This window comes from Poecilia formosa, unplaced genomic scaffold (genome assembly GCF_000485575.1).
Source record: "Poecilia formosa unplaced genomic scaffold, Poecilia_formosa-5.1.2 Scaffold158, whole genome shotgun sequence".
Taxonomy (NCBI): domain Eukaryota; kingdom Metazoa; phylum Chordata; class Actinopteri; order Cyprinodontiformes; family Poeciliidae; genus Poecilia; species Poecilia formosa.
Window position 1 is genome coordinate 806783 of NW_006800097.1, and position 27920 is coordinate 834702.

General features: G+C 40.5%; 2 protein-coding genes across 6 annotated transcripts in view; both read left to right on the forward strand.

Moving 5' to 3' along the window:
* Positions 1 to 979: 979 nt before the first annotated feature.
* On the forward strand, positions 980 to 10836 carry LOC103146429 (uncharacterized). 5 transcript variants are annotated; one of them, XM_007564349.2, is made up of 6 exons: positions 980 to 1585; positions 1930 to 2032; positions 2224 to 2338; positions 2430 to 2530; positions 3775 to 3868; positions 5104 to 10836. In XM_007564349.2, the coding sequence occupies exon 6, from the start codon at positions 5532 to 5534 to the stop codon at positions 9693 to 9695; it is 4164 nt and encodes a 1387-aa protein (XP_007564411.1). In that variant the 5' UTR covers positions 980 to 1585; positions 1930 to 2032; positions 2224 to 2338; positions 2430 to 2530; positions 3775 to 3868; positions 5104 to 5531; the 3' UTR covers positions 9696 to 10836. The 5 variants fall into 5 exon arrangements, with proteins under 5 accessions (XP_007564411.1, XP_007564409.1, XP_016533035.1 ...); XM_007564347.2 differs by having other exon boundaries at positions 2224 to 2530; XM_016677549.1 differs by lacking the exon at positions 3775 to 3868 and having other exon boundaries at positions 2224 to 2530.
* A 3523-nt stretch (positions 10837 to 14359) lies between these two features.
* The window catches only part of dbpa (D site albumin promoter binding protein a), a 36681-nt gene continuing 23120 nt past the window's right edge, over positions 14360 to 27920 (forward strand). The window contains exons 1-3 of the mRNA XM_007564353.2: positions 14360 to 15419; positions 21735 to 22003; positions 24364 to 24562. Coding sequence (XP_007564415.1) covers positions 15224 to 15419; positions 21735 to 22003; positions 24364 to 24562 — 664 coding nt within the window. The 5' untranslated portion in view covers positions 14360 to 15223. The remainder of the gene's footprint in view (positions 15420 to 21734; positions 22004 to 24363; positions 24563 to 27920) is intronic.

Here is a 27920-nt window from a genome sequence, read left to right on the forward strand (position 1 = left end):
ATAAATTGAGAAATTGTGATTTTTATTTACTTTGGTTTAAAGCTCCATTTAAATTTGTTACTTTGAAAAAAGGCTTGCTCAACTAAGATAAAAAAAAAAATTAAAGATTGACTTGCATATTTCTTTCAGAATTAAACAAAGTTGTTGCTCAACATGAAAAATTGAAAATTATGTTGGAATAGTAAGCTTCTTTCTTACTGCTGTTTCCCATCTTAACAGGGCTGAATTATATTGCATATTTAAAATATATATTTTTTTATTTCCTGCAAAATCCATATTGGATCCTGAACTCAGGACTGCTATGCAACCTCCAACTTTCATAGTCAGAATATCAGCATTTCTGTTGTATTCCTGAGTGAAAGAGTGGAAATCCTACATAGAAAGAGATCCAAGCTCTGACTTCCAGCAGAAATCTAACGCACTTCATACTGGGTTGCTCAATTCAGTTGAAGTTCTGTTTATTAATTAGCATAAAACATTAAAAAAAAAATCAATGCACTTTATAGCAAACAAGTTAATTTATACACAGAAAATATGTTTCGAGTTAGATTCTGACTTTGTAGGCACTCTCTTTTTCTAAATGGGAAAGTAAAATTTTTTACAACAAAATAATCAAAGTATTCGACTTTGATATTTTTTTCCTGACATTTAGAAAATCCCCACTTCTGAGAAAAAAAAAATCGAAGGCACATTATAATAACAGCGGTGTAAAAATTCTCACATTTTTTAAATGTTCATTCAACAAGTTATTTTTCAATTAGAGGACACCTCATTGAAAAAGACACCAACCACACAAACCTGTTTGACACACACCAAACTATGCTCTTTGGCATGCGCCGTGATGGCATCTTCAATAGACTAATTAACATTTTACACTCTTGGTGTGAAAACACACACACACACACACACACACACACACACACACACACACACACACACACAGGAGCTTGATGACACAAAGTGTCAGAATGCACGCAATTATATTTTTTATTTTTATTGCATGATGCATGAACCCGCACAGCCTCTCTCTCACACAGAGCTTCATTAATTCATGAGCATCATGCTGGATCGGATCTGATAGCTGTGAGTACTCCAGCCGGACTTTCGCTTGGCTCTACCCGGAACCATTATGCAGACAGGAAACTACCATTTTACCGCTAGCAGCTGCAGCATCGGGGGAACCGTCGTCTACGGAGGGGGACACCTAAAGCAGCTGAGGCGGGGAGGGAAGCTGGAAGCCAGGGAGAAAAGCAGGAAAACCACAACCGAGACTAAATAAAGAGGACGAGTTGGTGATGAGCGCCAGTGAGCCAGTCGAGCTGTAGGACTTTGGACTCAAACAATGGCCAAAACGGGAGCAGGCCAGCGATTTTGTTAGCGAGAGAAAAGAAGCAGCAGCAGCAGCCCTCCTGGGCCGATGGAGATCCCGGGCCTTTCACGGTGCTTTTCCACGGATGGAGAAAAAGGCCCCAGTGACGAGCATTAGGGACCCCGCTTTCAGAGCGCACGTCCTCCCCCATGCCCTCTCACTTCTACCGCCGTGTTTCCCAGCGGCGTTTTCCAACCAGGATTCGTATTTTGGAAGGTAAAAACATAAACAAAAGCAGCTTCAAGCAGGACTGACATTAGCATAGAGAAGCTAACGGCTCTGCTAAGTTGGTAGCATGTAGCTTCTGACTATAGAACGTTTTCTTGCTCTGAATTGTTTTTGCTTCTTTGCTTTACATAGCGCTTAAATATAATTCAAAACAAAACAGAGTTGAGTGTTGCATTTCATAGAAAGGCACTACATTTTGATTTTATGTCTTTTTCGTGGTAGAGTAGCGTTTGTTACAGTCAACGTTAGCTAGCCGAGGTTATTGACAGATGCTAGCAGGGTTTGTTGACTTATTTGTCCTACCTAACGCCTGATATGCTTATTTTTTTAAGGTTGTCGAGCTGTGATATCCCGTTTGGACAGAGTGGGATGTGTTCTTTTTCTCCCACTCTCTTCTTAACACCCCGCTGGAGTTTCGGATCTGTGGATTAGCCGGTGAGATGCACACAACACACATGTAAACAGTCCCATTGCTGCAGATCTAGAGAGAAATTGTTGCATCTGTTATCAGTGTATCATTCACTGAAAAATTTGAGGCTTAATGTGTGAATGGACAGCAAATTCAGCACGTAAATCAATGCATGTTGCAAGTATCTGAACAGTTGTTGCATGTTTGTTTTGAAAAGAGTGGCGCTTAATCTGCAGCTCAGACAAGATGAAAACACCACAGAGAATGAGAGGCGGTGAAGGGAGTCTGGAATCTCTGACAAGACCCTAATTTCCTCTCTTAACACCCATCAGGTTCAGTTGTGCTTGCCTTTTTTGTTTTATCTTGCAGTGACATGAGTATAATTTGTTTTGACAAGAAATTAAATGAGTCATCTTTCTTTAGGTGATTCATATCCACTAAAATCTGTAGACAAAGTGAAACAATGTGGTCAGTCATTGTTGGCACAGTTTGAGTGATGCTATGAAACTGCATTGACTCTGCAGGTATGAATCAAAAGGTTTACTTGATAACATTTTGGGAAATTTTTGTTTTACATTAATGCATGAGCTGTTACTGTTACATGAAGATCACTGAGTCATATTCAACATACTACCATGTTAAACTGGAATCCAGTTTTTAAACTAACTACAAAATTAGCCACTTTTCTAGCTGCATCAAATGTTTTTGTATCTCAGCAAATGTTTTATCTTCTCTTTCTTCTGTTCTGAACTTCAGGGAGACCACTTGATTACACAAATTACATTATTAATCTCAATTTCCCTCAGGCATTTTTCATTGTTCACAGTTTTTAATTGTTTTTGGTGAGCACTGTTTACAGTCTAGAGTGGGCGCCTTCTGATTGGATTTCATAAGCAGCACTGCATATTGGAGATGTACATCCTGTCTTACTGTGGCCTCAGCTATACAGCTGACATTTGCAATTCATTGGTATTGTATAAAAATATGTTTTTGTGTAAAAAGCCTAATGTGATAATTAACATGACTCCATTAGCTTCTGTTGGATCAGCATGCTCTGCCTCATCTAGACCATTATTATCCATCTATCATCTGAAAACAGACCAGAACCAGACTGATTGTTTTTGTGTTTATATTTGAATTATGTTCTGTCGTCATATGTCCAATGATCTTTTAGCTGTATCCTGTACTTTAGCTGGACTTCTTATATTAAGTTGACCACACTAATTACATATGTAGGTAAAAAAATTTATTGAATGTATTTTAAACATTTTTTTTTTGTGGTTTTAGGATCTTAAAATCAGACAAAAAATCCTAATATCGGGATTTCACTTGCAGCTCAGTAAAATACAAGGATTAGCTCAGATTCCTCGATAGTAGCAGCATTTGCTCCATATTTTGTGACCCATCGTTTCTCTACTCCTACAGTTATTACTGCCCCCGTTTAATTTCAGATTTGTATGATTCCTCTTTTATGTTCCCGGTGGATTCTGGCTGCAGTTTTTTGTTTTTGCTGTTTCAGCACAGAGTTCATGCTGGATTGTCACAAAATTCTTCAGAGTAACTGTGCTGTGTGAGCCTCTGCTGTCATTCTGCCAAGCTTCAAAGCGAACACAGATGTGACAGCACGCAGAAGACTGTTTGGCCTCTGTGCTTTTTGTCTCAAGGGAGACGTTTCCATGCCGAGTGCTTTGCAGAAAGCTAGAGAAAGGTCAGAAATAAGCGCTGATTTAACCCTCACATGATGGATGGTTTTTTTGTGTGCATCTAGAGGAAAAGTCACGACTAATAGGCACGAGCAGATGACTTAAAAGATTTACATCAAAGACACTGCTGTGGTGGAAGAAGAAGAAGAAGAAGAAGGGGTATGATGGTGTGACGGTTACAATGAAAATAATAACTTTTTCTAACTTTCAGCCAGCTGTTATTTGAGAGTAATGTATTGCATTACAGTTATCACCATATCAAAGACACACAAAAATATTTTTAGCAAAGGATTCGGTCAACATTTGGTTACTGGGTGACTGTATATTGCTAGTGGCTCTTGGAGATAATTGCCATTCACTCTGTAAGTCATTTAAATGAGACTCAAACGTTTGGTTTTGATAGTTTAATTCATTTCTAGTTAGTTGGCAGAGAGATGCCATATCTAAAAAAAAAAACACTGGAGGTTTCATGTAATTTGTATCAAAAACATATCAAAGTGTGCATAAAATATTGGGCTGTTTATAAACATCAACACAGTGTCTGAATTTTTAGGGCGTCATTTTAACAGCAAAGTGTCTGATTAGAAACACAATTAGTTTTTTTTTTTTGTCTATGATAAATCAGTGAATTTTGATTTATTATGACATTAAACATTAATGATGTTTAAACCTCCCCCCCCAAAAAAAACTGAAGGTGTTGTCAGAATAGTTTTCTCTGTTGTTCCACAATAGCATCAATAAAAATAAATAAAAAAAATATTAAATGCAGTTTTAGTGATAGTAATCTCTTTTCTTTAAGGTGTCCTAAAGAAGCCCATTTAAAAGTGGAAACACTTTTTTTATTCTCACAAAATTTCCACAAAATATTGTAATAATATAGAAAGTTCATATCACCCATCCCTTTTGTTGGGTCAAATTTCTTGCTTGTATATTTGTCATCAAGCCATGTCACAGTAGCAAAGAAAAAAAGTAGCATAGAAACTATGCCTTAAATTTAACTTTGATTAGAAAACACATAAAAATAAATGGACATGTGAACATGCTTTTTCAGGAATATTTTGTAAAATATCTTGCCTACTTGTGTAAAATCTAATCCATCTTGAAATATTTAAAGCTTTTAGATGTATAATGTGGTTTCACGAAGACAGAAACATTCTGGTATAAACTAGGTGTCAAAACTACACAGTAAGTTTATTATTGGTTTAATAAAATACCTGCAAAAATGCTTGTTTAAGTTGAAAGTGGTAGGATTCTATCTGTATTGACTTTCACTGATGTATTATGGATTCATTATGCTTCAAGCTTTAGTCACTAACTGCATTCTGTTTGTTGTTCATTTGATCAGAATCAAAGCACAGAATCACTAATGATTTCATGTTTTTTTTTTTCTTCAGGCTACCCAGAGGTTTTCATATGATGACAGGAAACTGTTGAAGAGATGATTAATCCTCCTCTAGAAAGATGAACACACTCCACTCTGTGGGACCGCCTGGCCTGACTTCAACTTAAAAAAATGGAACACTTTAAAGACACACTACAGACTTTAATGTAATTTAGTAAATTTTCTATTTATGACCCTTTATATAACCTCCCACCTGAAGCACTTGAAGGCTTCACTCCATAATAAAAATAAACTTAGTGAAACATTTATGAGAACTAATGAAGCATTAACTGTTGTTGGACTTAAGTGGCTCCTTCAAAGCTTGGGGCTGAAACAAAAGTTGGACTATCCCAGAGGTTACTGAGGGCTCTGCTGGTTTTATAGAATTGGTGCAAGGGATTGTTCTGGCCTCTGGACATTTTGTCACAGCCATATTTGGAGATGTTTCAGTTCAGCAAGTACCCCATGGACATCTTAGAGATGCTAAGTGGACACCAAGCCCACCAGTTTAAAGGGCTTGGGTTGGAACGACAACTGAGCCACCAGCAACAAGTCCAACTGCAGCATCAGCAGCAGCTCCAGCAGCAGCACCAACCCTCTGCTGATACCTCTGGAAGTCTGCTGTCCGGTCTTGGGCTGGGATCCCTCCAGAGCTCTCGAAGCAATGCCTTCGCTGACTCCTCGTCATTATTCGCCAAAATGAGCGCCCCTCCTCCATCTATCTCCCACCAAAGCCAGTCCTCCTCATCGTCCCACAGCTCCAGGAAGTCCAGTAAGATTAGCAGCAGTAGCAGTAGTGGCAGTGGGAGTTCCTCATCCGGGTATCCCCAGTTTCTGCGGCCTTTTCATCCAGCTGAGGCGGCTCTTGCTCAGGAGCAGCTCCACTCTGGGATGGGGCGTTTTGACTTCACTGGAAGCAGCAGTGGAGGAGCTGCCGGAGTTATTGGGGTCACGCCTGCACCGCCCCCTCCTCCACTGCATCCGGGTCTTTCTGTACCTCAACCCTCACCCGGTCCATCTTCGTCTTCACCTTCTCCCTCCACCTCTGCTTCAGCTTCTAATAACCCCTCTGGCAGCACTGCGGTCCCCCTGGTTGGCCAGTCCGATCCCCGCAGCCTCCACCAACAGTTCAGCTGCATGCTTGCTGCCAACCAATACTTTCTGTCTGGTGTCCCAACAAATAGTAGCCTTGAGCAGTTCCTCGTCCAGCAGGGAACTCACAACCACCTTAGTTTAGGTCTTGGCCAGGGAGCGACTGAATCCAACTCAGCCCTGGCCCCTCCTCCTGCCCTTCACTCCTCTCACAGCCACACTGCTCCCCAGACCCAACAGCAACAACAACAGCTGACCCCTCATGCCTTATCTCATCCACACAGCCACACTCACCACCCGCACCCCCTGCATCCAGCCCCTCAGCCTGCCCCACTGAGTGGCTTTGATTTCCAAAGCATTCCAGTACTTTCCTCAAACCAGATAGCATCATTAATGCAGCAGGAGGCGGGCCTTCCCCTCCCCCTGCCCTTGCACCTGTCCCTATCTAAAGAAGATACAACAAAATCAGGAGACAGCTCGTCTGCATCTGCTTCAAGTGGGGGTAGCAGGAGGAAAAAGGCAATGGCAGGTTACCTGCCCCAGAGAAAAGCTGAAAGTAGCAGCCACAGCCACACCAGCAGCAGTGTAACTACTTGCCATAACAACAGCTCAAGTGGGCACACTCAGAGCTCCTCTTCAGGCCTTGTGGGCGGGAGATCCGGGGGTGTTGGGCTAAGTGGCATTGGAAGTGAGACACAGCACTCCTCTCTCCTCTCGTCTTCCTCTCAGCAGCAGTCATCTTCCACTGTCTCATCATCCTCATCAGCCTCCACATCCTCTAGCTCCACTTCTGTGCTTGTAGCCAATGGCAACCAACAATTGTCCAAACCACAAGAACGTCATAGCAGCTCGTCTGGGCAGCCTGAACCAGAACCCCTGTACCACTGTGGTGAATGTGGTAAAACCTTCACTCACCTTTCTAGCCTTCGAAGGCATCTCCGAAGCCATGGCTTGACACCAGAAAGCCAAAGTAGGAAGTCAGACTGTAACTCTCCAAGCCCAGAGCGGATATTCTGCTGTGGTGAGTGTGGGAAGAGGTTCAAAAAGAGAGGTCACCTTATCCAGCACAGTGTCACCCACTCAGAAAACCGGCCTTTTGTATGCAGCATTTGCCAAAAGTCATTCAACCGCCGGGAGTCGCTCACAAGACACGAGAAGATCCATGATGAGAAGCCATTTCGTTGTCCGGCGTGCGGGCGTTGTTTCCGTGAGAGTACCTCTCTGCTCAACCACGCTGCTTCAGGTGCTTGTGGCAAACCTCCCCGCAGCTCAAAAAATCGGTCCAGCAGTGGGGGGAATACAGCATCCAACACAAGCAGCAGTAAAATAGGAAATAGTGCAGAAAGGGGGGTAGGAATTTCAACTGATGGGGCTGGTATGACAGATGACAAGTATGCAACAGATTATTCCAGAAATCGATACCAGAACCAGGCGCCTTACAACAGTGGGGTCGACAATTACAGGCGTCCACAGTCTTCCACGCTCTATTCCTCAGAGAATACATTAGGGAACGAAATGACTAGCCAAACTCTACGGAAAGCCCCGTTAGCTCCAACTCTTCATCCCCATCCTCAAAGCCAGCAGCAGCATCACCACCACCAACAGCAGCAACCCCACCTTCCCTTGTCCTCCTTGTTGGATGATTCAGAGGATGAGGTCACTAGCAGTGCAATGTCAGCCATTGCTGCTGCCGCTGCCGCCTCCTGCAACATCAACTCGGAAAGTCGAGAAGGAGAAAGGAGAGACATTATTGGAGGTCTGCTGGGGGGCTTGGGGTTTGGAAACATGGGCGGACCATCATCAACTAGCCTAAACGGTTCCACCATGCCTTTGACTCACCCCAGCCTGCCCCACACAAAGCCCCGGAGGCCTCGAAAGCCCAGAGAAAAAAGGGATCCAAACACAATTGTGAGGAGAAGGAGGAGTCCAGCACCTCCAGGGGACGGCTCAGAGAGACCGTATGGCTGTCAGATCTGTGGCAAACGCTTTAGAAGGGCGGAAACACTGAGGCGCCACAACCGGGTTCACACGGGAGAGAAACCTCATGCCTGTGAAGTGTGTGGAAAAATGTTCCGAGAACCTTTTCACCTCACTAAGCATCTGACTGTACACTCCGGTCAAAAGAACTACAAATGCAACCTTTGTGGGAAGTTGTTTGCCTATGCACAGAGCCTTGTTCGGCATGGAAAGCTTCACAGAAAAGGGGAAATTGACAACACGGGTCGAAGAATAAAAGGTGGAGCTGCTGCTGCTGCTGCAGCAGCAATCAGTCAAGTTGCCAACCCTGGAAACTCAGATTACTTTTCTTCATGCTCCCAAGAAGAGAAGTCTCCAACATCTGGCACTCCCTCTCAGCGGCTTTACACCTGCACAGTATGTTGGAAGTCTTTCCGACACTATTTCCACCTGACAGCACATCAACAGACTGTCCACGGCGGAGGGGTGGGCCTGGAGAAGTCCTTTCGCTGTGAAGTTTGTGGCAAAGCCTTTGCCTACTCCAACAGCCTGGTGCGGCACAAGTTGTCACAACATGGCATTGACCGCAACGGTCAACGTGTCAACCAGTCTCAACCCTCTGGATACTCTCCACTGTTTTATGACCCCAGCTCAGGTTCCAACTATCCTGGATCATCCCACATCCCACAGGGAGTTGCTGAGCAGCAGCAGCAGCAGCAGCAACAACAACAACAAAAACAACAACAACAACAACAGCAACAGCAGCAGCAACAACAGCAGCAGCAGCAGCAACAACAACAACAGCAGCAACAACAACCACAACAACAGTTGCAGCACCCTTTTCACTACCGCTCAAAAAACTTCCAAAAGCGCCATGGACAGACAAGAAAGCACCGAAAGAAAAAACGGCGCATCGTAATCCACAGCATCATGAGAGACGGGAAGCTGGTGGGAGTCCCTTTGAGTAAAGACACTCGCAAGAAGTTGCTGATTCTGAGGAGGAAAAAGGGAAGACTGCAGGCACACATCAACAGGAAAAAGCTCTTGGCCCAGCTGAGGATGAAGGGGGGAGTGATGAAAGTAAAGTCATGGTGCGGGGGTGCGGTCAAAGTCACAGGGCTCACCTCTATGGATGTCCCCCTCAAACGCTTTCCTTGTCCCATCTGCCCTAGTGCCACATACACCAAACAGGGCTCCCTGCTGGTGCACCACGCCGTCAGACACCCACCGAGAAACTCAGGGCGTCACGCCCGTCTGCGGTGCCAGGTGTGTGGGCGACGCACCACTTCATTACACAAAGCCTTGAAACACAGGAGTCGCCATCTCAAGCAGGCAGCATTCCAGTGCCACAAATGCCAACATCGCTTCTGGAACCCATGTCTCCTGACCCGCCACAGGTTCTCCTGCCGGGGGGCGAGCACTGGCAGTGTTGCTGAAAACTGGGAGCTGACGAGGATGAAATCAGTGTCAGTTAGTGACCACTCTCCAGTCCCGCTGACAGTTCCGGGTCTGGCCCAACCTGAGAGATCAACAGTTCTGACTGAATACAGTCAGTAACATAAACTGTCTTTTTTTAGACTAGATTGTTTTTTGATGTTTATATTTTATTAAATAATCCAACATCTTAGCACGTTTTTAACAAAATAGGGTGGGGACTGAAAGGGGAAGATTTAGTTCAACTACCAGACTATCCCCACCCCTTTATCTGGACAAGCCTTTAAACAATCCCAGTACAACAGCAGAGGTGGTTGATAAAATCACTTGGACTTCTAAAGGCCTAAAATCAAAACCGCCCAAACTATCTGCCTCCTGTTCCTCAAAGGTAAAGGAACTAAAGATCATGTTTGTTTTTTTTTGTAGCATCTGTTTGAAAATTGTCAGTACTTTCCATCATGTTTGTCTTGTTCTAAATCCCTTTTGCCGTGTTTGTGCATCAACAAAAATCGGATGTTTATCATAGGGCTGATTGATGTACCAGTTTATTCTTTATCACATTATTCATAGTTATACTGTGTAGTCCTCATTTAATGCTCTGTTTATTACACTGAACAGATTCACTTTTTATGCTGAGATATTTCCCCTTAATATAAATTAATCTCTTTAGGATCTAATACCAAGTAGCTCACAAAAGTGGCACAGCTTGATGCTAGCTGATTTACTGAGAAGAAGCTGAAACACAAAAACTTAGTCGATCGTTTTTATACTGTACACTACTTTTGTTACTTTTTTTAAAAAAAAATGTGTGAATGAAACACAAACATGACTAAAGCTGTTAACTCTTTCAGGATATGAAAAGGACAACAGAAATAAGTGTACTGTACAATTAGTATTATATTTTATTATATATAAATATTATTTGCTGTTTTTTACTCCCAGTTTTCATTTATCTTATCGTTGCTATTCTAAGTGTGGGAGGGGACGAATTGAGACGTTGTTTGTAAAATCATAATTATATGTATCAATGTGATCATCCCTCCCTTCCTTTTACCTGAAACTCCGTTTACCTGCTCATACACAGTTTGGCTCCATTTTTGTAACAGAAGCGTGTACACATAGTTCTTATTTAGGTCCTGTCCAGAAGTGCTTATCCCTTTTTTTTCTGTAAAACTAAACCATGTAATATGACTAAATTACTATCCTTTGCCTAAAAGTGAGTTGTTGAAAAACCTTGAATAAACACCTGAAATGTCTTTTCTTAAGTTTTATTCTGGTAAATCTAATTGTCTCTGTCAAAGAACAGTTGGTTTCATTTTTTTGTAGTATTTCTACATTTAGAATTTATACAGCGTATGAATTAAGTTGTTGCTTTATTTAGCATTTGCTAGTGTCATTTCTGAATGTCTTTGAATTGGTGTCCATTCCCAGTGGTCATTGGACACTTCACTAGTTTCACAGGATGACAAGGAGACACCAAGGTACAATTTAAAGAGAACAATTAATCTAAGGTTCATGTTTTCTGACTGTTTGGCGAAACCCAGAGCACCTGGAAAGAACCTATGCATGCATGGGGAGAACATACATACTCCAAAAGGTTAGAATTCAAATCCAGGACCTCCATCCTGATGAGCTATACCTATGCAAACGTCTGCACCATCATGCAGCCTAAAACAAGTTTTTTTGTGCTGCATTACCGGTAATGAGCCACTAGATGGTACTGTTTACAATGCTAGTACTGGCTCCACCGAAGAAATCCATAGAATTTTAATTTGAAACTTCTTGTCAAAGTACGATTAAACAAAGCTGTTGATGTAAAACACTTCAACGTACATACACTGGTGTTTGTGTAAAGCGAACTATTTCGGCCCTGGTAATCATTTTATGTTCCCTTATGCATACATCATGAAGCAGCAATATAATTTGACACCGAGACCCATAAAACAGGTGCAACAGCTGCTGAATTGGTCTGGAAATTCTTAGGGCTTCAGGTTTTCCAGTCACAAATGTTCTCCAGGACAACAAACGACGGTGTCTATAAACTTTGCCGTAAACGTTAAACATTATTTTGGCTCTTTAGAATAGAATTGAAATATCCTTTATTGTTTCACACAGGGTAAATTCAGGTGTAACAGCAGCATCTGACATATAGGTTCATACAAAAAGATCCAAAATTAATATGTAAAAACAAGATTAACAATAACAACAATGGTAATATACTGTATACATCATCAAATTATATGACTTGACAGCCAAAATGCAACAGGTAAATTATCAATTATAAATTATACACAAGACTTAAGTTTTTTTCTTTTTTTTTTCTTTATAGTATCATAAGAAACATCACATCACAATTGCAACTACTTTCTATTTTTCTGTAAAGTCTTATTTGAATGTTAAACCGTTGAGTTTGAGGAAGTCGACAAGCGTGTAAATGTGATCTTTAATTGAGCCTCCAAAGGAATAAAAAAAAACAACAAACAAACCTCACGTGGCTAGAGCAAGGGGGGACCTTTGGGCGGGGACTCTGACCTATTTTCAACCAATGGGAAGCTAAGAGCGGCTGCGAGTGACCCAGATTCAGCCAATGGCCGTTCGACGCTGTTGCCGATAGGCAATGCTGGGGCGCGTGCGAAGGACATGTGATCGTTCGGAGTTGAGAGCGCGAGGAGCACACAGACCGCCGCTCAAACGATCTTTTAAAATTAGATTAAAGGGTATATCACTAATTTTTATTCAGATGCTGTAAAACACAACCTTTAAAAAAACACATGGGAGTTTTTGTAGGTATCCTCGACAGCGTTAAATTTGCCAGATCATATTGTTGCACTTATGCGAAGTGGCTACATCTGTTTTCTTTGACTCGTTACTGTGGATACAGATATTCAGTTAAAGGCACCGATCAAAAGCAAACGTGAAAGAGTCGTCGTCGTGCGTCTGATTCATAATATATTCTCAGTCCGCGGTGTTTGCCTCGGCTTTGTGTTCTGCTGTTTACTTGACAGCGTGAGAAAAGAGTAGAGGGGTGGAGTGAAAAATCAGCTCAGAGGCCGATGTTTGGAGCACAACCGACCCAGCAAACACTCGCTATTGGCTGGATCTTCAAGGAGGCGCCATGTTTATGTTAATTATGTTGCATTCAAGGAAAACTGGAGAAGAAAATATTTGCTGTTAAAAAGAAACTGCTGAAAAAAACCCTGGAAAGATGACAGATTTTATAATATGTTGTATACTTAGTGTTCCTAAAGTTAATAATGAAGTCAGATATGTTAAAATGTTTTTCCTTTGTAAACGTTTTTTTTTCACCTTTTTTAGATTACTGTATATTCAGCTCATAATATCTAAAAATTTGGGCCAAATAAGTTACCTGGCAGAAAATTGTTATAAAAAGGGGCGTGCTCCACATGTATTTTTCAATATTTCCTGTATAAAGTACAGTGGACCCCAGATATTCACGAGGGATACGGACCACAACTGACCACAAATAGCTAAAAAGAAAAAAAAAAAAACATGTATAACTGCCTATTTTAATAGTTCATGTCCCAAAAAAATCTAAATGTATCCATGAATACTGAAACATAAATACATAGGAGTTTAGTGTTTGTAAATTGGTTTGAATTTTTCCCCCTAAATTAGTGGAGACTCTGGTTGTTGGTGATGCACAACTCTCTTTATTTTTCTTTCCAATAAAAAGTAATAATAATGTACTAAAAAATAAATAATTTACACCAGAGCATTTAATTATATTTTATATATAAATGCAGGACATTTTGTTTAATTAACTTTGGGCTGCTTGAAGACCTCTGACTTTCTGAGTTGAAATTCTGACCTCAGGTGTCATTCTTGCTCTTTTTCCAATTTGCAACCATAAATATCCAACTTCCAAGTATAAATGGAATGAAAACTCAGCTCAAATCGAATAGAGAGCTGCAGCTACCAAGAACTAATTCAATTCAGGTTTTTATTTTGTGTCTATTCACACAAAATTTTCAAATACAAACATGTCAAATCCTTATCCACTAATATAAAAATTCCTAATAAAATCAATTCAGTTCTTAATTGAATTGTCATTAAAATTATATATGATTCAAATGATATGGACATAATTAATTTAAATTGCATGCATTTCAATTCAGTTTGCAAACAAAGATTTGAAGCTACAGACATATAACTCTTGAAAAGTTTGACACATGCTATTGCTAAGATATAAGCACATCAACTTAACATTTTTGAAAAAAAAATTGTAAATGAAATATTAACACAGAAGAGAAATAAGACAATTACAAAACACCTGAAGACTAAACATTTATGAAGATATTTGTTATTGTCTTAGTTGACATACAAACATATTTTGACTCATTTAGTTGGCGTTCCGCTGCATGTTAACTGAGTTATAATTAAAACCTTTAAATTGCATAAAGAAAAAATATTCCAGCCAACTGAGTTGCATTAATTAATAAGTATGAACATGTAAGTTTCCACCTCACTTGCTGCTTTATAAACATTTTAGAAAAAAAGATCAATATGTAAAAATGTGGGGAAACGATTTAAAAGAAAGACTAAATGAATATTTGTTAAATGTAAATAAAATCTAAATACAATAATAAAAAAAAAAATGTTTCTTTTTACATGCTGGCAGGAAAAAACTCTTATTTACCACCTTATCCGTGTGCTTGAATGCACAAGGGTAGATTTTAAGTACGTCGGGGGGGGGGGTGTAGTTTTGGGGTTGTGGGCGTGGCCAACGTATGCAAACGATCCACGCCTCCGAGCGCCTTTCCCCCGTGAGCGGTGACGTGACGCGAGCAGCCCGTGTTGGTTCCAGCTGACAGGCGGAGGGAGAAAAGCGAAAACCGAGGAAAAAATGCGCGAGTGTGTGTGTGCGCGTGAAGGTGAGAGAGGGAGGGAGCGCGAGAGAGAGAGGAAAATAAGAGCCATCATCTAGCTGGCTCTCTCCACTACTGGATTTTATTATTTTTTCTTTCGGGGGGAATCTCTTTATTTCTCTTTATTTCTATCATCGCATCATTTCGATCATTTCACCTCAGATTTGATGGATTATTCCGCCCTGGAGACTTCCCACCGCCGATTCTTCATATTCTGCTGATTCTAATCATCTGTCTTCGCTCAGTGCACGGGACTACCTTCAGCCGCCTTCTTTCCTGCTTTTATTATTACTGTCACTGTTTGTTGCTTCCATCTGGAAGGGAATTTTTAGGGAACCTGTCAGGCTGACAGCCGAGCTGGACCGGTTTTGTTTCCACAAGCTCGAAGAGGACTTGGATCAGTCGTTTATAAGTGCGGCGGTGTTTGTTTCGAGAGGAACGCGGTTACAGCAACTCCAGAGGGATGAATTAAACCTGCTCAGCATGCTGCCATTTTGGAGATAGACCCCCTCCCGCCCCACCACCCTCAGTTTTTAAATTTTAATTTCTTTTTGCACATTTTACATGGGCCGAGGGGAAAGCGGGATATCAAGAGATCTCACGCACGCCTCACCTGTCTGCGCACCTTTTTTACGGCGCGCGCGTTAACTACAATCTCTGAGTGGATTATTTTGATCTTGAGCTCCAACTCTGCAGGTTGCTCCGCTCCATCTCCCTCCACCTACCCCCTCCTCCTCTTCCTCCTCCTTCTTTTCCCTAGAAGTTATGTCAAGGCCTCTCACGCAGCTCCTGCCGCCGGATCTCCCAGCAGGGGCCACCAGCCCGCAGTTTGGGGCCAGCAACCCTGCTGGAAGTGGCCCCCAAGGCGGTCACCTGACCTCCATGACCAACCTGAAGTCTCTACTCCAGCTGCCAATCAAGGCCGACCAGAGGGTCACCAAGGACTGCTGCGAGATGAAGGGTGAGTGAGTTCACGTGAGAGCAGAGGAGGGGTTCCTAAAAGCATGGGAAGTATTAAAGGGAAACACCTCAACCAGGGAGCCAGTGCTGGGATAGCACACAGAAATGAGCAGGAAACAGGAACAAGAAGTTCTCAAACACCTGTCAGTGATGCTTGGATGCGCCTTAAGGTGTTTATACGATGCATTAAATGGATCCAAAGCAAGCATGATAAAATCTAACAAGAACATTTGTAACGATTTGCATTTATTTTACTTATATTTCTGAATTCTGAATATTTAATCACTGAAAACCCCCATCTTATTGAATTATAATCAATTATAACTGAACTTGTGTTTAAAATAATTTCACCTAGCTGGTTTAACCTCCCATATTAAAAATTAAGATAAAAAACACAGTCTTAACACATTACTGAGACATTTGAATTTATTCTATGAAATATGTAAGCCTTTTTTCCTGACAACTATAAGTGTAATTTATTTTAAAGAGCAGGGATTCCTTGCAAGTGTGATTTCAGCAGTCATGCTGTCACTTAAATAGCCAGATATCAAGAGTCTCATTAATAGTCTGTTGTGATCAGGAGAAAATAAGCAGGTAACTTTAAATTTTTGGATAAATGATATATTTTGTCCCCTGCGAGTCACTGTAGTATATGAGAGACTTGTTATTGTAACATTATGCACAGCATATAACCGTTCTCCACATTGTTTCTTTACAATACATGCCAGTAAAAGGAGTTAACAGCAGTTTTCAAATTTGAATGTTTTTGTTCCTTTCATCAGGTAGAACTGAAGCCAAAGACCGCGATGTTTGTGCATATTAAGGGTGCGTTTGATTTATTAGTCAGGGACATTCCCCATTTTGGCTATTACTGCTTTATAATAATCTGAGATTTGTTATTAAAGACTTTGGGTTGTTTCAGAACAAAACAGACTTAGCATACCTCCAGCATTTTACACTCTCTCTGTTAAGCTCACACCTCTATAACAACGGTTTTCCGCTCTTGAAAACAAGCACTTCCTGTTTCATGTTGCCAAAACTTCAACGTTAATGGTGTTAAACCTTTTGAAACATTTTTCTTCCAACACCAGTTAGGGTAGGGTTAGGGTTTTTGGAGTTAAATCACCATTGAAAATTGTACTTGCAAGCTAACATGCTATATAAAAGTGTAAATAATTCAGCTGGCGGTAAATACTTCAACAAATTCAGTTTTATAGTGTACATTTTACTCTCCAGTGGAAAGCCTGGAGATTTGTAAAGAGCAGTAAAAAATGTTTTTGCATTTGCTCATGTTTTATTTGCCTAATTTAAAATCCACTCTCCTCTAATTTTCTACTTTTTAAATTGAGGCAAACACTATAATAACAAGGTTTGGATTTCGACATTTAACTTTTGCCATTCTTCTTTGCAGATTTGGAAAATAATTACCTGGTTGAGTCTTGTTCTGAAATGCAAACAAGCATTAATCATTATAGAGTCTCTCAGAGGAATATTCTGGGGGATTATTCATGGGTGTATGCATGTGTGTGTGCATGTGACTGTGTGGGTATGTGTGATTGTAAAATACAGAGGAGCTGCTTACTCAACACACTCACATGCACACTGGTTTCCCTTCAGCACTCTGTCTGCAGGCCTGCTGGATTTTTTTAGAGACTTTTGTTTTGCATTTGGTGGTGAAATGCACTGATCTGGAGGAGAATGAGGGGAAAAAAAGAGTGGTTGTTTCTGTTGAGTCTGATTCTCCTGACTGTTTAGAAAGAGGTTAGTGAGAGGAATTGAATTGTTTCCCATGCCCCAGCTGCCACGACAAAATATTAACCAGGCTGCTTCTTCTTTCTCTCTGGCTGTAGAGATGTCATCGCTGCTAAAACATACACATGCACACACACACACACACACCTGATAGGGTGGCTTTTTAAGTTTACATTGATCCTCCAGCTGATTACTCTTCTTTTGCAAACATCTCAACTCTTATCTTTTAAAACAGCAAAAATTGTGTCGCAAAACCAGCCGTCTTTGGACTAGTGGTGTCCTGCAAATCAAGTCCTTACTAAGAGTAGTGAAAAGTGAACACACACAGATGTAGGAAAACAACAGAGAAGTTGGCCAGCGCAATTTGGCGACCCCTGGTGGTTTGTTGGTGCAGCTGCCGCTCTTTCCTCTTGATTTTTTTTCCCCTCTGTGCATGAGGAGGAGGATGATGATGGTGAGCACAGCTGACAGGCTCTCCGAGGAGCCAGAAAGCATCTGAAAGGCTCCCACTACCCTCGCTGTCAGCGCGTGCTGCATTCTCTGCTGATAGGTGATGCATTCAGGGGCAAACCAAGGAAGGCTTTTCCTTTTCCAGTTTGCCTCTGGATCTTGTTGCCCTTCCCCTTCCTCTGTTCATAGTGGACTCTTCTGCTGTGTTTTTACCCCTCTGCCCCCTGGCTGGCTTTGTTTGACGCCTTCGCAAACACCCACTCCATCTCACACATTTCTCTCCCTCTCTCCCACATGTCTTTGAGTTTTTTCCTCTGTCTTGCTCTCTTCTCGCCTGATCCCTCTGTTTTTCACTCCCCAAGACTCCCTCTGCTCATTTACATCTTCTCAGGGTTTGTTTTCCTCTTTTCAGTCTCCTCACTGTGGCTCCTTCTCCAAAGTCATTCATCTCTTCTGTCTTTCTTGTTTTCTCACTCTTTTTTTTTCTTGAATGTCTTTCTTAGATTTATTCAAATCATCCATCTTTAGAGCTCTTGCCCATTCTTTCTGCTGTATTACATTCAGTTTAAGCCCTGGTGCACTTTAATGACTTGTCCACATTAGTTCAAAGTGTCACTATCGCTTAAATTAAAGGTGCCACTTTGCACGTATTCCTACCATCTACTTGCCCTCTGTAGCTGAAGTAGATGGTAGTCGATGGTAATGTAGCTGAAGTATTACAGCTGCCTTATAGAGAAGATCTTTGATGACTTTCTGTACAGTTGATTTTGGGTTATTTTCTTACTTTATTAGGTTTATGCTGCTGCTTGTTACGGGGTACTGTAAAAACACAAGCACTGATTGGCTGATTTATTTTGTTTTTCCAACCATTAAACTATCAAAATGTCCCTCACCTCCTATTGTTGTTGCACAGCTGCACTGCTGTGTCTTACATATTTCAAACTACAAAGTGTTCCAGCTTCTTCTGCAAACAACAATCTGCTTCATAAAGTGATGAACCCTGAAGGAAAATAATAAATGAAATGAATGCTGATGGTATTCAAGACAACAACAAAAAAAGAGGACTTTCCTCTTCATGTTCTCATTATTGAACTGCTCAGAGTTCCATGAAACGAAGTGTGAATCATTTCGGGGGACTTTAAATATTTCAGAGACACCACGCTAATTGGGCACTTTAATCGCTGCCTCTAATTTATTAGTAGTAAAGAAAACATTTCTGCTCAACTTAATAGAGCGAAGGAGTTCAGTAGGCTCAGCAGGTGCCTCTGGGTAACGTTTAGATCATCGTTCTGCACCTGTGACCTGGAGTTAGAGAAAAAACACCCTGCAGGGTTCCTCTGAAGACATCTGCTTCTATAAATACCTTCTTCTTATAAATAGTTAAACACATCTTTGATCGTGATGACATACAGGCTTTTATGCCTTCAATTGCAGCACTGTGCAAAAATATTAGACCAGCCTGCCGTTTCTGTGTCCTCATTCCAAGCTGTCAGAGTTAATTTGATTGTTTTGATCATTCCTCAAGGCTCTTTGATGACCTTTTAAAGCACCCTCTGAAACCACTCTCACTGGCCACTTTATTAGGTATACTTGCTTAGCAGACACTTAACTCAGATAGTAAACAACTTAACATTGAGCATTTCGGAAACTGCTTATCTACTCATATTTTTATGCAGTGCCATATCTCAGGTTTACTAGTACTAGTTTAAGTGACAAATTGTTTTGCATATAACAGAATATTTTCCCCATTTTATAATGAAAATAATCTGCCAGTGGAACTAGTACTTTTTCAGCAATTATAAGGAATTTCTTACTTAAAACAAAATATCTTGCTGAAAAATTACTTGTAAGTTAGCTTTGTCTTAATTCAAGTGCATGAAGATATTTGCACTGGAAACTAGAATAGAAATACTGGAAAAATCCAGTAAGTGCATATTAAATAACACTATAACTACACTTTGAGTTTGCAATAAAGTCACACTCCTTAGAAGCAAAATATCAAGAAAGGAGGAATTTCTCAATCAGTTGGTAGAGATATGAATCCAAACAAACAACAGACCAATCTTGAAAGCGACCGCTTAAACAAGAGCTAAAATGATCCCTTCTTCCTCTTGTTGTGACAGTTTGTTATCCTGCCATTGGTGGCATGTTTAATTTCCCCTCCTGGTGTTTCTCTCCACTCTGTGGAATAACTCAGAAAAATTTGGAGAAAGCTGCCAGGCAGGTGGTAAAGATGCTGCCGTGGAGAGATTAGAACGAACACAGTGGCCTGTGTCCTCTCCTCCCCGTCTCTCCGTTCCTCCGCAGCTGTTTTCCAGCTGTATTCACTCACGTGTTAAAGCTCTTCACTTCTTGGCTGCTGAGAGACTCTTCCACAGTCATTCTGTCCTGCTCCATTTTCTACCCCCTTCTTCCTTTCTAAATAAGCTCTTTTGGTATTTCATCACCTTTCTAATTTAGTGTGCCACTTATTTGCATACAGTGGTGACGTTGCCATTCTTTAGAGTAACACTAATAGAGAACCATTGCATGACATCATTGCTCCATGTATTTATTTACTGACTCATTTTCCTTGCCTTCCATGTATAATGTGAAGGATTTCCTTTTTTGTGGTGATGGTTTATTGATGCGGCAAGCCCGCATCTGTCTTTCCATCGGTCTCGCTGCCTCTCTGTGGGGTCAAAGTGTGAGGCTGGTCAACTTTATTTTTAGATGCCTTTTAATGATTACAGCTAAGTGCTTCTGGAGAGTGAGGGGGAAAAAACGAGAGAAAAAAGGAGAGGAAAAAATGAGTGGAAACAAATTTCTCAGCTGCTTGTAGAAGTGTTATATTTTCTTGTCTTAGTGTAGCACATTAGCTGTGGAAAGCCTCCACAAAAAATGAGACCATAATACAAAATTCATAACCTCATAATCTTTCCCACATATATTTTTACATTTATCCTGAACTATTGAGCTGAAGAACAGACATTATTTTGGAAGAAAAATAAAGAAAAAGATACATAAAAACGTCACAATAACCTAGTTGTTTAAAAGTGTGTGTTGAATCACGTTTCAGTTCGGTTTCAACACTCAGCAGCAGAATTTCAGATTTCTTTCATAGGAATATTTTAGCATCTTGACTTGACAGCATTTATGCCATTTAAATTCATATATTCCATATAATACATAATGTTTCAGGACCATGGACAGTGCACAAGAATGAGAACAACACAGAGACGCACAACCATGCCCACACGCACATGTTTATTGGAGAGACCAATAAACATAACGTTTATGTTTTTGGACTGTGGAAGGAAAGCCGGAGTGCCTGGGGAAAACCAATGCATGCACTTGAAGAACATGTGAACTACATGCAGACAGATGCTAGGAACATCCTACCTGCAAGGCAACACTGCTACCCACCTGTTTGAACAATTATGACTAAATTTCTTATTTGAATCTGACATAAAACCAGAAAATGCACTGAAAAAAATCAATAAGAAGAGCAAAATCTTGGTATGGTGATTTTTTTGCTGAGTGTAGAGTAGATTTAATCAGCGACTGAAAGGCTTGGCTGTGTGAGGTAATGTGTCATCGCTGTGTTCTGCCCACTAAAGATCAAACCTGTTGAGTGTTTTGTTTTCTCCTTTGCAAAATGCTGCCATTATCATCTTTTATTTGGAATTTTAAAGCATTCTTATTGCAACTCTGCAGCTGTTCTGTTGAGGGGAAGAACAGCTGTGAAATGAAGTGGCATTTTACTGCATTGTTTTGACAGGCCTTTGTTTAGTGTTTAATAGAAACATCAATAAATCATTGCACATCGTGGTTAGAGGGCAGTTTAAGAGGAACAAACTAATTAGATCTCAGTGGAGGAGATAATCAGGCCTCTGCCTTTGTAATTAGAGTCCTTGTTTAATGTATTCATTGTCTAATTGCTCCGTTTCCATTTTTCCAACATAATAGTTCCAACTTGTCTCACCTTGTCAGAATAGAGCTGATTTTGAGATTTTATTTGACCAAATAGATTCCAGCAACTCAGAGAATGGATCATTTTTCTGACCTTTACTTGTCAAACACAATCAGTTTCATTGGACTGTTTTCTGAAATGTCCTTCCTTGTCTTCCTCCAGACAAAGACAAGCCGCAGGACTCTGATGAAGACTCGCTGGGCATCAATAACGGGGGCCCCGGCGGGACGGGAGGGACCCCAGGCTCCGGCCCGCTGCGACCCAACTCCCAGTCGGCCTTCCTGGGGCCCCTGCTGTGGGAAAGGACCCTTCCATGCGACGGAGGCCTCTTCCAGCTGCAGTACATGGATCTGGAGGAGTTCCTGACTGAGAATGGGATGGGCATGCACAGTAATGGGCCCAGCTCAACCAGCGCCCAAATACCCTCCCAGGTAGGATTATGACACATGGAAACCACTGAAGGTGTGTCCGAACTGCTGACTCATTTCCACTGAGCAGTACGGCCGTTTGGTAGGCTGTTTTGTCTGTTCCTACTGTAAAAGCAGCCGGTATAACCGACCCATGCCGCACCGTTCTGCTCAGTGGAAACAAGGCGAAGGATTGCAGCTGCTTTTTGACATTAAAATGTATAAAAACAAAGGAAGCTTAAAAGAAATATTTATTTAGGCAAAATGTTATTCTTTCACTGAAAAACATAGCTAAAGCAGACCTTTAGTTTGAGTGTTTGTATTCAAAGAGAAAATTATTTTTTTTGTATCATGTATAAATTTATTTTATAAAAAGAGTAACTGAAGCTGATAATGTAATTCCTATCTCACTTTTTCAACATGAACCGAACAGAACATTCTATATGTAATCCATGACTTTTCTGTTTCTTTGTGGTATACATGGGGTCTAATGAAGAGGCTTGTTTCTCTTAGCAACACCTTATAATAGGAAAGACAAGAGAACATCCCATTCAAGTAAGATATATGTGTGTTGATCTCTAAACCTCACTAAAACAATTGCAGAAAATAGTGGCCAGATCTACATAGCAACCACACTCTACACGCCAATTGGTTGTGTGGGAGTCAGGTCTGGGAAAAACAATTTCTTCACAAGTGGAAATGTGTAAAGTTTTCTGCTACTACTGGAACCATGCATGACAGTCAGATTAGATTAATATGGAAATGGTAGCAAACACGGTGATGCTGTGGACCTGTTTCTCTACAACTGGCCTTAGTAAACGAGTGCCTGGTATTATGAACTCTTTGAATTACATTTTAAATGAAAATCTGCCATCCTCCTCCAGAAAGCTGAAAATGGGATTTCATTGTCTCTTTCAGCAGGATTACGATCCAAAACATGTGGCTAAATCATAACAAAAATAGTTCAGAAGACACTAAATGAACCCTCCATGGTGATGTTAGTTTATCGTCCTACGGAAAATCATAAGTGCCTATAAATTATTTACCCACTTGAATGTATTACCTTTTTCTTGCTTTTACAAATCAGTCATGGTCTACATGATCTGCCTTTTAGACAAAGAAAAATAATAATAAAAAAACATCTTTAAAGTCAAAGTAGAAACTGATTTCTACAAAATAATGATGAAAGGGCAGACAACATGGATGATCTTGAAACATTATTCATAGACATGCTGCACTGATGAACCCTGACACCAGGAATTCATCAAAAAGAGAAATATATATATATTTTTTTTAAAGAACTCAGTAATCGTGATGATAGTTTGGATACTTTACTGAATAATTGTTTGGAGTTTATCAAGTAAAATTTAAACTACCTGCTTTAAAATAAAGCTAAATATTTATTTTTAGTCCATCTATACATTCTCACTGGATGGCCAGATCTGTGTGGGACAGATCAAACATGAAACCGATCTAAACATTTCCATGAAGTTTTTACTCTGATTTTCACAGTTTGAAGTTTTCTGCTGCCTCTTCTGCATCCAGCGGAGCAGCTGCTACTCTTCCCTCTCTTTATTCCAACAAACCAGCTTCTAATGTTCACTGCTCAACGTTTGGTTTGATGTGTCGGGTTGGAAACTGTGCGCCGGATTCTCGCAGTGTGACAGTGACACTTCTGTCAAATCTAACGCGCTGCAGGTTCAACTCCCGAGCGGAATGAATAATGACGCTACAAAGGCTAATGTTTCTCTCGCACAGCTACAGCTTTCCTCATCACATGGAGGCAGAGCAGCTGTTCACAGCCGACATCCTCTGCAGTGTCAGATCTTCTCACTTATCTGTCAAATCTGCAAAGTGTTTCCCTAAGTCACAACGTGTCATAACAGGATCAGATGCAAGCATAGCTATTCTTGTCCAGAGTGAAAGTCTTAAGTCATTCCTGTTTTCTTCCTATGTCATTTAAGGAAAGTTTTCCAGGCTTCCTGTGGTTCTTTTATTGTGTTTCTTTGAACATTGGTTGCTTTTTTCCCAACATTGTTTTTGCTTCACTGTTTGGTCTCATTGATTTTCTTGCATATACCATAAATATTGTAGACAACGCAGTGTTTTGGACAGTTTGTCATTCGAAAACAAAATGATTCCCACTGAGCAATAGGCTGATAACCTGACATACAAACTTTACTAGAGCTTTTCTGTTAGGTAGGTTCATTTCAGTGTTAATGGATCCAGAATAAATGAACAGTTGGATATTGTAAGTCAGCTCCCTCCAATGTTCTCACTGTTTCTTCTGGTTTCCAGTGATCTAGAGAGTAATTTATAACTATTAGTTGTGTTTTTGGGAAAAAACGTTGTTTCCGAACTCTTCCTTTTTCGAATCTTCCCAGAGCTCCCAGTCTGCAGTGCCGAACCAAAGCTCCCAGTGTCCTCCCACATCTCCTCCGCCTTGTTCCTCCTCCTCCTCCTCAATGTCCTCTTCATCCTCCTCCTCCTCGCTCCTCGGATTGGAGACCGTTCAGCCACAGGTGCCGCTGCCGCCACCTCAACAGCAGCAAGGCATGATGGGAGGTCCGGAGTTACTAAACGGTGAGTGATGGTGAATTTCCTAACTCCAGAAGGGTTCGGTGATTTGATGGGAATTTGGTCAGTGGATCAATAATCTGTGAATATTTGAGCCACTTTTCGAGTGTTTAGGCCTGGTCTTTTGAATGCTTCATAGATAATTGTTGAATAATTGGGTTTTCTAGTTGTCTGAGGAAAAATTAAGGAAAGTTTCATCCAAAATATATATAAATAAAAACATATTATTCAGGGGGTGACTTGCAGAACTTATTGCTGCTCCCTGCAATTTGACCTGATTTGTGCCCAGTTTTGTGCCATTTTGACTGTTGGAACTATTGTTGTACATTTCCGTTCCCGTCTATTTGTTCATTGGAGCCTGTGATGTTATCTGGGACACTAATGAGGACTAATTTGTACAAACATCACATTAACTAATGTAAATTCAGCAGTCTGATGGCTTGAACAGTAACCAGAGAAGGATTTACTCTAATTATGGCTCTGTATGATAAATGGCTGTGGTCTCTGACCCTCCTTTCAAAAGCCTGTTTTCATCTTTTATAATACTCTGATTTATTGGTTCATCTGCGCAGAGTTTGATGTGAAGCAGAGATACCAGAAACCAGCTCTTCCTCTCTCTTTTCTATTTATTTCTTTTGGCTAAGAGGAGTTCACAACAGTTTCCAATTTTACTAATTCAATCCACAAAGTTCTTCTTCACAAAGCCAGCTTTTGTTAATTCCAGCGAGACCTAAAGATGATCTCTATCCCTTTCCCCGTGATGATTTTGAAATGACAGATAGCCACAGCTCTTTCTTAAATTTCCCCGGATGTATAGACATTTAGAAGAAGGAAGACAGAGTAAGGAGACAAATGTTTAAAAAACAGTTGAACAGAAACTGAGGGAAACCAAATCTCTTAGAGCGCTGAATGAGCATTGCTGTGACACATTCCAGGGATCGTACACCATCTGGAAAATTATGGAGAATTATGGAGAGGTATGGGATTCCATTTCAAACTCAGGTTAAGTTCAAAGAACAGAGCATGGTATGGAGAAATGTTCATCTTTTCAGACTTAATTCATTTTCCCATTCTCCTACATTTTTTATGTATTCATATGTCCATCTTTCCTTTGCTTGCACAGAATTTCCTTTTATTCCTCCATTTCCATTTCTTTTCTTAATTTAAAGTGTTTGAGTTTTATTGTATTTTATTGTATACTTAATTGCTGTTTTGTCTGACAACATGAGGCTCTAATTAAAATGAGAAACAATTGCACTTAGTTGGCTTCTTAAATCTCTGCCACGACCAGTAATTGAGAACAAAACTTTGCGATTTGTGGTGATCTTGTTAGATCTGGGTTCCCAATCTGTAGGGTTGAGACCCTGATGTGGTCCACGAAACATTAAGTTAGGAGGCTTGAAATGATCTTCATGGATCAAGTTAGATTTGGAAGGGACCTAGACCAGCATACTTGCCATTAAGTGTTCAAACAAACAGAAACCAGTGCTCATTAATGGATGAAAATAGCATTATATGAAGCTGTTTTCAGTTGGTTTGTTGGTTGTGTTTTAACTGGCTACAGAAAAGGCCAGAAGTCACTTTGGCTGTTAATGTTCCTTGTTAACCAGAAGCTGAAATGTTTGGCAACTTGTGGTACGAACCCAAACCAAAGCTGTTTCCTCAGCACTAAACAGAGTCAGCAGCAAGGAGATTTCAGTGGTATTGAGCAGAAATGTTTTAATCAGGTTGGAAAAGTCCAGAAAGAAAATGCAGCTGGAGGTGTAGGTGTAATGCTACTTGACACGCCAATGGCTGGCGTTTGCAAAGCAGCTAATCCCGTAGCACCAATCATTTTCCTAGGAACTGATAGGCTCTACACCCAAGAGCAAAAATAATGAAGACTGTAGATGTTAGCTTCTCCCGTAGTTTTAAGAAAGTTTCCACTGTGCATATTCTCACACATTAAGATATATTTAGTATTTTGACTATTAAAATAGGAAAATATAAGCCTTTTTAGTTGAGTCTCAAGTATTCACAAATTTCAGCTATTCACAGACAGCTGTGGTCCCTAAACTCCACAAATACCGGAGGATTCACTGGACGTGGTTTTACTCCTGCCGAGTTCTGCCTGTAGTGCTATTGATATTATTCAACTTAAAGTCCATTTTTAAGATGATGTTAAACTATTTGAATATTTAAATATAACTCATTAGTTTTGTTGCCTAAACCAAAGCAGCCAAGAACTAATTATTTAAATTTACGCACCAACAATTCCAGAATTTCTCCAGTTTGTACAACGGCCTGTCTTTACATTGAACCATCAGTAATAATCATTTCCCAGTATAGCTAAACTTTGTAATTTTATGACAGATTTGTTCTTTTGGATTACACATTTCTTCTACTAACCAGATGCTCTCTAATATATTAGTATAAGAATTTGAGATTGATGGCTCTTAAAGACACAGAATCAGTGACTGAGGAATAAAACAGTTAATAAAATAGTAAAGCTGTTCACTGGGGAACCAAACAAACACTGAAAGCAAAAAGATGGAACAGAAATGGGTTAGTCATCTGGTATTCATAAGTATGGATGGATAATTAAGGGAGATTCAGATAATTCAGAACAGTTTTCCTACATTTCAGTGATTATTTTGCAAAACAAATGTTGGAGTGAAATGTTGCATCCTTAAATCACCTTAGAGGTTGATAAAATCCAAAGATGTCCAACAAAACAAACGGTTTCTGCTGAGGTTTTAGGTAAACCACTCAGGATCTGTGAACCTGTTAGTCTTCCTTTGTTTGCATGGATTTCCCAAAATGCCCAGCTTCAATGCGAAATACAGGATCTTCAAAAATGTAATAAGTCGTGCAAGTTTTGAATCTGCCCCTTTCATCTTCTGCTTGTCCTGTTGCTATGATGTGAAGAAAATACCTGCCTGACCTCGTTACTTAAAAGGATGCTTGTTGCATAGTTTTCTTTGTGCTATATTCAAATTTCTTACAGAATAACTGCTTTGAATTTGTAGAATGAAAGTCTTGCTGCAAAGAAAAAAAGGGGAAAAAACAGATATGGAGCCCTGCAGGATCTGTTTCTGAGAATTCTTCCAGGGACCTTGCACTCGGATTTTTATTCCAAGTCATAAACAACAGAAATAAGCTTCAGAGATCTGTGAAAAAATATTCTTTTGATGAAATGAGATACAGAGAGAGAAACAAGAGAGAAAGCAGCAGAGGTTCAGTCAGGCTAGCGAGGCTGCTACAGAGAGAATACCACTGCTGCAATTCAAATGTGCCTCCAGTGATTGTGTGTCTTTGAACATAGTGTGTCAGTGTGTGTTTGTGTAAATGCATACCTTTTAGAAATGGGTTCAGTTTTGTGTGC